The sequence below is a fragment of the Hordeum vulgare genome, chromosome 5H, assembly GCF_904849725.1.
Source record: "Hordeum vulgare subsp. vulgare chromosome 5H, MorexV3_pseudomolecules_assembly, whole genome shotgun sequence".
NCBI lineage: Eukaryota > Viridiplantae > Streptophyta > Magnoliopsida > Poales > Poaceae > Hordeum > Hordeum vulgare.
The window spans coordinates 41,667,833-41,678,195 of NC_058522.1; the positions used below are offsets into that span (position 1 = coordinate 41,667,833).

At 43.7% G+C, this 10,363-nt stretch overlaps 1 protein-coding gene across 1 annotated transcript; it reads left to right on the top strand.

Moving 5' to 3' along the window:
• Nucleotides 1-409: 409 nt before the first annotated feature.
• Nucleotides 410-2,410, top strand: LOC123396013 (zealexin A1 synthase-like). Its single transcript, XM_045091040.1, has 2 exons — nucleotides 410-1,373; nucleotides 1,469-2,410. The coding sequence occupies exons 1-2, from the start codon at nucleotides 474-476 to the stop codon at nucleotides 2,093-2,095; spliced, it is 1,527 nt and encodes a 508-aa protein (XP_044946975.1). The 5' UTR covers nucleotides 410-473; the 3' UTR covers nucleotides 2,096-2,410.
• Nucleotides 2,411-10,363: the final 7,953 nt, after the last annotated feature.

Here is a 10,363-nt window from a genome sequence, read left to right on the forward strand (position 1 = left end):
ATTGATGTTGTTATGTGAAACAGAATGCAAGAGAAACAATGTTTAGAAGATATTTGCCATTTATATGGTCCTCATTTTTATATGACGCAGATATTGTTGAAGAAGATATTTTTGCAACACATATGATGTAACAGAAAAAAAAAGACGAATACATGTACACACATCACATTGAGGAGGGTCGTTCTTGTGTGATCCGCCGAACGAAGGCAAGAGTTTCACCAAATAAAAATTGAAAGGATAAACATCTTAGGTACACAAGATTCTCTTGTTCTGTTCTATTCCCGGATGCACACACACGGGTCGACGGACACGCATCTGCCTTGTATTGCTTACGCGTGTTTTGGCTTCATAATGTGAATACGCCGCCATTGCTACCCGCAGCCCCTACGGCTTCGAGATCTCCTCACTCTATATTTTTCTACATCTATGTGAAGGTGCCTTCATCAACTGCTCACTCACTCTCCTCGAGCAAAATGATGGGCTTCACGGCGCTCTCACCGCTGCTTTTCCTCTTCTTCGCTCTCGTCATCCTCAAACTGGTCATCGGTCGCTACGCGTCACCGACCCGCTTGCAGCGGCTGCCACCCGGCCCATGGCAACTGCCGCTCATCGGCAGCCTACACCACCTCCTGCTGTCGCGCTCCGGGGACCTGCCCCACCGGGCCATGCGCGACCTATCCCGCGCCCACGGCCCGCTCATGCTCCTCCAGCTCGGCGCCGTGCCCACGCTCGTCGTCTCCTCCGCCGAGGCCGCCAGGGAGGTCATGAAGACCCACGACGCCGCCTTCGCCAGCCGCCACCTCAGCGCCACGCTCGACATCATCAGCTGCGGCGGCAAGGGCATCCTCTTCTCCCCCTACAACGACCGCTGGCGCGAGCTCCGCAGGATCTGCGTGCTCGAGCTCTTCAGCCAGCGCCGCGTGCTCTCCTTCCGCCCCGCACGTGAGGACGAGGTCGCGCGCCTCCTGCGCGCGGTGTCTGACGGCTGCCGCGGCGGCCATGCCGTCAACCTCAGCGAGATGATGTGCCGCATGACCAACGATTCCGTGGTACGCGCCGCCATCGGCGGGAGGTGCCACCACCGCGACGAGTTCTTGCACGAGCTCGACGAGGCCGTGCGCCTCACCGGCGGCATCAACCTCGCCGACCTGTACCCGTCGTCGCGGCTCGTGCGCAGGCTCAGCGTCGCCGCGAGGGACATGGTCAGGTGCCAGAGGAACATCTACCGCATCATGCAAAGCATCATACAAGAACGCGCCGGCGCGCCGGCGCCCGAGAGAGACGAGGACCTGCTCGGCGTCCTCCTCAGGCTGCAGAAGGACGGCGGCCTGCAGTTTGAACTCACCACAGAGATCATCAGCACCGTCATCTTCGTAAGATCCTCACTCTCAGCCATCCTTTACAGCACAGCTTTGAAAATATGTGTGTGCGCCTTGTATATAACAAGTCGAATGGTAACCAACTGCAGGACATATTTTCTGCCGGGAGCGAGACATCATCGACGACGCTAGAATGGGCCATGTCGGAGCTTATGAGAAACCCACGAGTTCTCCACAAGGTGCAGTCGGAGGTGAGAGAGGCCTTCAATGGGCAAGAGAAGCTCACCGAGGACGACATCGTTAAGGTAAGGCTGGGTTATCTCCACCTAGTAATCAAGGAGGCCCTGAGGTTGCACCCGCCGGCGGCGCTCCTGCTCCCACGGGAGTGCCGGGAGACGTGCCGGGTGATGGGCTACGACGTGCCCAAGGGCACCAAGGTGTTCGTCAACGTGTGGGCGATGGGAAGGGACGACATGTACTGGGGTGACGCCGAGGCATTCAGGCCCGAGAGGTTCGAGAACAGCACCGTCGACTTCAAGGGCGCCGACTTTGAGTTCCTCCCCTTCGGAGCTGGCCGGAGGATGTGCCCAGGCATGTCGCTCGGGATGGCCAACATGGAGCTGGCGCTCGCTAGCCTCCTTTTCCACTTCGACTGGGAGCTGCCCTCTGGCGTCGGGGCCGAAGACATGGACATGACGGAGACCTTCGGTATTACGGTGAGAAGGAAGTCCAAGCTGTGGGTGCATGCAAAACCCCACGTCCCATGTGCGAAATGATTTGTTTGTTGGCAATGCAAGTAGGGATTGGTACATCTGGCCAATACATTGGTCTGGCGGGCCTTGCATGATTGAATACACTGTCTAAATCTCGGCCGGCAGTTGTATATGTATTATGTACACATTTGTTTCTTTGTCGAAGAGTTTTGATTGTATCGATGCAGAACAGTATTCATCAGCTAGAAAGCTTCGTGGCCACACAAGTAGAGATGGCACTGCAGGGTATGGTACGGGTGGGATCTTTCCGTATCGAGTTTTACCCGTCCCACCTGAGTTACTCATCATAATTATTCATATCCGTTAACGAATATAATTTCTTCCATACCTGTTACTACACATGCATATAATCTTTCCGTTAATGAATTACACATGTTTGCAAACAACTTATAATCATAAGCTGCATCAAGTAATATAGTTTAGAAAAATAGGTTACAACAACAACTTATATTTATAAACAATATCATATAATCATAAACAATAACACATAGGGATACCCTTTCACTTCAAAAATTCTTGACATGGTGTAGATTGTGGAAATAATTTTAAGTTTACATACATTTTATATGGATACGTGGGTATATATGTGGACATGGGTTATATGATCCCATATCCGTACCCGCTCTATCCGATGTTTTTCAGATTTTCATATTTATATATCCATGATAAATTACTGTCTCATATCCTTATCCTAATAGGATTTTTACCCGTATAATACATGGGTAATGGATACCCATTGTCATCCCTACACACAAGTTTCTTTCTTGATGCTGACAATTTATTTTTTTTTCCTTCGGGTTTATTGCTCCCTCATATTTTATGTCAAATAATGACTATAGAATTAATTAGAAAAATTCCAAAAAATATAAGTTGTATGTCAAAAAAATATAGTTTTTTCAAAAATTTATTCGAAAGAACTTTTTGAATGATATTATTTTTGTGCTATATAACTATTTTTTTGCTATTTAAATTTAAGATCAAATTTGGTTTAAAATACAACAAAGACTAATAAACCCAGACGAAAGAAGTTGTGTATATATACGGTAACTACACATGCAGGAATTTATTATGTAGATGTACATGCGTTCAATAAATTGCTTTAGACACTAAGTTCAGATAGAAATCCATTGATGTGATTTCTATGATATAACACATTATTAGTTAGTCAAATTAAAGACCTAGAATTACACGCATACCCCGTCATGGTACCCTCTGATTACTACTCCCTTCGTTCCTAAATATAAGACATTTTAGAGATTGTACTATAAATTACATACGGATGTACATAGACATACTTTAGAATATAGATTCATTCATTTTGCTCCGTATATAGTCTCCTAGTAAATTTTTTAAAAGGTCTTATATTTTGAAATGGAGGGAGTAATTACTAAAATAAATCACATCGAGCAACCCCTTTTAGGGAGCAATAGTATCACGCTATGACAAGGTAGGAAGGTGACCTAGCATCGAAGAGAGTCATTCTGTGTTGTTGACACACGAGAAGAGGGATTTGACACCATAGTCGCTTCTGGCTAGCACACATGAGGAAGGTTCTCCGATATTTCCCTAGGCGCACGTGAGGGTAGCACACCACCTATCCCGCTCGTTATCCAATCATGTGTGAGGAACTGAGGATGACATCATTGCCCAACATTAGGGCATGTTCGATGATGGCATATGGATACATATGCCTTATGATAAAAAAAACAAATTGAGGCATCTATATTAACCTTTTCTTTTTAATGCAAGTTACTATCAGAATGCCTCATCAAAGACTAAAAAATAAAAACTCTAATATACACGCATCTATACTTTTCAATCTAACTTTCTCAGTTTTTTATACCGGACCACGTCTTTTTTTTTTCAAGCACCCGCCTCCTGTATAGGATCCGGTTTCCTTATGCGAACCTATTTTTTATGTCATCCGATCCTAAATGACATACGGAGCATCATCCTGAGGCTATGCATTGTACATGCCCTTAGTTCTCCTCGCTCCACCGCCACCTGAGTACGCCGCATGGATCCATCACGTCCAACCCTTTAAGGTAAAACTCCCACGTGAGATTATTGCCCTTGTTCTTCTCATTTATTCTATATGTAACCTATCTTTATTATTTTTTGTTCTTATTGTTGAATTTAATTTCTTGTGTGAACCATGTGTTCCTCGAGTAGTTCACACACTCCCTCCTTTAAAGGAAGGTTCCTAGAGGGTTCGAACTCAGGTCTACCAAGATCAACCATAATACTCTATCCGCTAGGCTAGGAGCCAATCTAGAACATTGCAATTGGTGGTTGAGCGGAGATTGGTCAGGTCGCACATGAACTGAATTGCCTGAACATCAGAGAAGAGGGGTCAAATGTACTCGCAAAAAAGAGGGTGTGCTACGCGTTGGCCGGGTGATGTCGGGATAAGATTGATCACCTCCACAACCGTTAGATGGAGGGTAGTCGTTCAGTCTTCGCCCGTCAGCCCCAGCCGTTGCAACAACGACCATGTTGTGCTCGGCACTTTGCAATAGGACCCTTGTTGCTCTTTGCTTCGAACCTTCTACCATTACAACATGACCTCCATTGCGACCGCAATAGGACCTTTTTGCAAACCTACCATTGCGCACCTCATTGTAACACGACCTACGTCGCGACCGCAAGAAGACCCCTTTTGGAAACCTACTAGTGCATAATCTTGCGGCAACACGCCATGGAATTGTTCCACACGGTTGTGTGCAGCACACACTTGCAGCCACAGGCCTAGCCTATAGGGTCACGTCGTTGATCTGGTCCCATGGCAGCTAAGAGTAAATTGCAAAAAAAAAACCACAATTGGGGATGTGAAAACACAAAACCGCCAACATTCATTTTCTTTTCAAAAAACCACCAACATTGTGCTGACAGTTTTCAAAAAACGCGTATACACTGATTTGTCGTGTTTGAGTGGATTTCTGACCGGTGGGGCAGTATTGTCAGGCACCACGTGCCGTAGGGGATACGGCGGCCATGACGGCTGTTAGCCGGCGTCACTGAAGACCCAACGAGGCGGTCGAACCGAACCCAATCCCCTTTCTGTCGCTCCCGTCTTTCTTTGTCGCCGACGCTCGCGCCATCGCCGGTGCCGCTCGTCGTCGCCGCCAGCCGCCGCTACCATGGTTTCATGGAAGGACGGAGAAATTAGCAGCGAGGGTTCCGTTTCCCCCTTCTTCAACAAGCCCGGCGATGAATCCTACGTGAGTTAGTTTTCTTTATCAACTAGGGTTAGGTTTTCTTTGATTTGAGCTTCGTTTTGACCGATTTGAACATGGATTTGAGGATGTACTCCACTTGTAGCTTCCACCCACCACTGTTGATCCAGAGTGGTGCAGCATTGTTGCCAGAGGACCGATGTGCACGCATAACCTGCAAGTGCGAAGGGGTGTTGTATTCCATGTCATTAGCACTGGTCGAAGGTTTTACAGGTGTGCTAATGAGGTTTGTATTAATCCTTTGTATGTTAGTCAGGAGTTTGTAGTTGATAAGAACCTCTGTTTGGAAGTTGACAATTGTTATTATTACACGAAAGTGACAATTGTGGTCTGGTAGAGTGGATTGACCCTGAATGGCCTGAAGCAATGAAGAATGCATTGCGCAAGATTTGGGATATGTATGGCGAGAGCATCAAAGAGATTGAAAGTAAAGAAAAGGTGATATGAACTAAGAAGAAGAGAAGAAAACTATACAGGAGAAGCATCACAATCATATCAAGGAAACAAGCCAGTTTTTTTTCAAAATTAAGTTCACAAGAATGTGATGAGGGAGAACTACCAGAAGATTATGCGGGATGGTGATGTTGAGAAAGGTCTAGTTGAAGCCCAGGAACAGAGTGCTAAGTTTGAGAAAGAGAATAGAGAACTTAAGATTGCACTTCAAGTGATTAACCAGAGCAATGATGATATGATTTCAAACTGGAAGAAGGCTGTAGAAGACCAAGACTTGGAAAAGGTGAAGCAAGAGAAGAAAGACTTGTGTATATGATAGCTGATTTGCTTAAGGCTGGTGAGGAGAGGAAGAATAAGTTAAGGAAGATCGTGGAAATTTGCCAAGAGTAAATGTAATATCTAGATTTCATGTATGGTGTCCTTTGAACCTTTTGATCCTGAACTATGTTATGTGTTAAATTATGTTATGTGTTGAAATATCAACATCACTTTGATGTCAATACCACATTCAGCATCATAATAATTTCAGTATTCACAGAATCTCCATAATAAGGAACAATATTAAGCTCACATAATTCAACAAGCATGAACATAATTCATCCAACACCATTTCGCACCACAACGAGTTTATAAGATAACATAGTTTTTGTTTGCAAAATGGCACCTGATTTGGGCCATTAGCTTGGTGCTTGTCATAGCTAGTTACCACTAGCATAGAAGTAATCCTTGAACCTATTTGGCCTCTTGTTGACCCTTTTCCCTGCATCAGTGGTCCTTGGAGGAGCACATGATGACCTAGTTGTTGCACTTGGAGTATTTCTTGAAGGTCCTGGAGCAACATTAGACCTTGATATTGTTGATCTTGAAGCAGACCTTGAAGGTCCAGTTGCTGCTATAGAAGTGGCTGCTTGTGTTGCTGTAAAAGTAGTTGCTGCAACTCTTGGAGGTGTTGTAGAAGTGGTTGTTGCAGGTCTTGTAGGTGATGTAGAAGTAGTTGCTATAGGTCTTGAAGGAGTTGTAGATGTGGCTGTGGTACCTCTTGGACCTGCTCCAGATCTTGCCCTATTTTCCTGAACCAAAGTGCATTAGTTATTTATTTATTAGCAGCTAGTGCCCTATTTTGCTGAAACAAAGTTCATTTTGCAGAAATGCTCACATTGTGCTTGTTCTTCCTAGCAGCTAGTGTTGGCTTTAAAGTAGCTGAACAGTTTGTGTATCTATGTTCCTGCTTCCGACAGTTACTGCAAGTAATTGTTCCAACCCTAGATGTATCCTTTGGTTTTGGCACCTCAAATTTGCCCTTCCTTCTCTGGGTCTATTTTTCGCCCTTTTCCTATGAAACACAGGTGGATCAATGTCCCTTGTAGCAGTTCTTGACCAAAGATCTGGCTGTGGAACTGGGTAGACGATTGGCTTGTATGTTTCCAGATACATTTGTTTCTTGAAGAATTGATGTACAAAATCCTCACGATGCTGTTTTGATTTGTATATGGCAGATACAGCATGGTTACATGGTATACCTGTCACGTCCCATTTCCTGCAATCACATGTCCAATTTCTCATGTTGACAACATAAGACTTCTCAGCAATGTTGACCTAGAATCATTGTTCAAGAAATCAGTAACTGGTAGCTGCTCGGTCGGCTTGGGAGTAGCGATTAATCGGTGAATCGGCCTATTAACTGGATTAATCGGTCGACCATTAATCGGTAGATTAAACAGAAACTTGCCAACTTATATCTAATTTTTTTATGTATCATACCATAATTCCATGCACCTAGCTATGTAATATACCAAAATATTCTATTGTAGGCATATAAAAAATAGATAAGAGGTAAAATTAATAATCGTTATACATCTAAATATATAAAATTCAAAATGAGAAATGAGAAATTAAATATTTAAACTTATCCATATACTTGCTAACATACATCACATAATATACTACAGATAACAACCAAAACCAATAGTTCCATCCATCCATCTACAAAATTGTAATTCCTAATCTACTAATATATGAATGTTGGATTCTCCAGTAAGGTATGGGGGGAAGATGGTAGTACTTCGCCTGCTGGTGACGCCATTGAGGAAGAGATTGGGGAGCATCCCATGGGAGAGGAAGGGGAGTGTCCAAGGGGGGTGGGGTCAAGGCAAGCGACCAGAATGGCGGAGCAACTAGATCTTCGAGGTGTTGTGTGGAGATTGACACTGGTGAGAACACGACTAGCCACCAGCCATGTTAGGACGGGATGAAAGGAGCATGAGGAAGCGTGAGGAGGGCCAAACCCTAGGTATTTAGTAGAAAGAGGGGGTGGGAGGCATTATGTGCCAAATTTTTGGGATTCGTTTGCCCACCAGTTAATAGGCCAGTAGTGATTAATCGGTCTGGCAACTAATTAATCGGTATGAAAACTCATTAATCGGTCTAACTGGCCAATTAATTGGCATGGCAAGTTAACACGATGAATAGGTGTTATTCGATTCGGTCACCCTAAGAGTAGCGATTAACTGGCAAGTTAACTCGTTAATCAGACGAATTCTTGAACAGTGCCTAGAATAGATCTGGTCCTGCCATCACGGCCATGCAATTCGTAGCCCATTCCTTGGCCTCTTCTAGCATCTGTGCATAAGTTGGTGTGATTTCCCATCTTGCATTCTACCCTCCAATCCTTTTTTTTTCATTGAACTTCACCATCAATTTGCATGTAGCCCTTTCTACCATTGTTTTAATGGGTTTTCCCTAATGTCCAAAATCATCCTATTGAACACCTCACTAATGTTGTTCACTACTAGGTCAGTCTTACAGTTGGTGTCCATGGCATACCTAGCCCATGTTTCAACACGAATTGCCTTCACCCACAACCAGGCATCCTAACTCTCATTTCTAATTTCTACATTGCTAAATCAAAGCCATTTTAGTGTAAGAGTAAGATGTTGCATCCATATATTTCTCTAGCTCATCTCCTCTGAAACCAAGACTTTGCAAATTTGCATAAATGTCTCTTAGACAATATTTTTGTGGGAAATTTGGAAATATTTGGTCAATGGCATTGAGCAGACCCTCATGACAGAAATAGAGTTCATATCCTATAACAGATGATAGCTAAGTAATAGTAATGCAAACAAGTAAGGAAATATATGTTACCTTCTCCCTGTCTGAAATAATTGTGCAGTACCCAAATTGTCTTGATTCTCCACCAATAGCTATCTTCAGTTGAGTTAGAAACTAGCACCAACTTGGGGTATCTTACTTCTCAACTACTCCAAAAGCCAATGGATAGATGTTATTGTTTCCATCTCTACATGTAGCAGCTAAGATTTGTTGTCATGTGTTCAACTTCACAAAGTAGCCATCCAGCCCTATGAAAGGTCTACATCCTTTCAGAAAACCATCTCTTTGAGCTGCTAGACAAATGAAAAGTCTATGAAATCTAGGATTTTTGCTTGGATACTCTTTGACAACTCTAGTTGTCACAATGCATGTGCTTCCTGGGTTTGTGTCAAGCAAAACTTGGAGATAATATCTTATTCTGGTATATTGTGCTTCATGATCACCTTGGACCACACTGAGTTCTTGATGTCTTGCCCTATAATCCTTCATCTTACCAATCTCCACACCAAACTTCTCCTTTGTCTTGTCTATCATAGTATCAATTCCACCTCTTGGATATGTTCTAAAGCTATCCTCAACTGCCTTGGCCACATACCTAGCAGGAATCTTGCAATTCTCACCACTTGGAGCACATGTATGCTCTAACTGCAACTTCCTAGTACAAAATGTTTTTTCATTTGCTATAACAGATGCAACCATGTGAAAGGGCATTCTTTTGCAACACAATCAATTATTATCCTATCTTTGTTATTCATGTGGAAATGATAGTTCCTCCTTTGAGTAACATGAAGATTAACCAAAGCTCTCCTCAACTGATAAATATCACTAAAACATATGTGACAACATATTTGATCCCGTGGGACAAGCCTGTTCTCATCATACCATATTTTGCCCTTCTTCTTCTTTGACCTCGGCTTCCTACCAGACAAGGAGCAGTACAACACAACTTCATCATCTGAATCAACTTCCCCATAGTTCCCATCATCTGATAATGGAACATAGTCTTCCTCAAGTATATCTTCTGAACTACAATGGGATCTTGTTGTGGGTCCTCTTTTAATAGGCAATTTCTTCATAGGTGTTGGTTCAACAAAGCCCTCTTCTTCCTCCTCCTCAGCTTCACAAAATAAATCTTCCCGCTCAGAATCACCTTCAAAAACCGTCTTTCTCTTCAGGTCTTTTATTTCCCGCTCTTCCTCCTCCATGCTATCTTCCTCCTTCATGTTATCTTCTCCCCCCTTATTATCATCTTCTTGCTCTCATGGCATGTCATCGAACTAATTAAGAAAAACATTTATCTGTTCAAGCCCAGGAATATTTGCCCCCTTACTCACATTACAACTCTCCTAAGTGACGAGATATTCTCCATATGAGTCTTGTGTGTGAACATTAACAATTGGACGAGAAAATGCTGCTTGCTCACTGGACTGACTTGCATATACCACTCCAGCATGGTCTACATTATATATCT

Excerpts from the sequence above, each read along its gene's own strand:
- LOC123396013 (XM_045091040.1), top strand. The coding sequence starts at position 474 with ATGATGGGCTTCACGGCGCTCTCACCGCTGCTTTTCCTCTTCTTCGCT. Across the intron at positions 1,374-1,468 it reads TCATCAGCACCGTCATCTTC|GACATATTTTCTGCCGGGAG; the intron begins GTAAGATCCTCA and ends AACCAACTGCAG.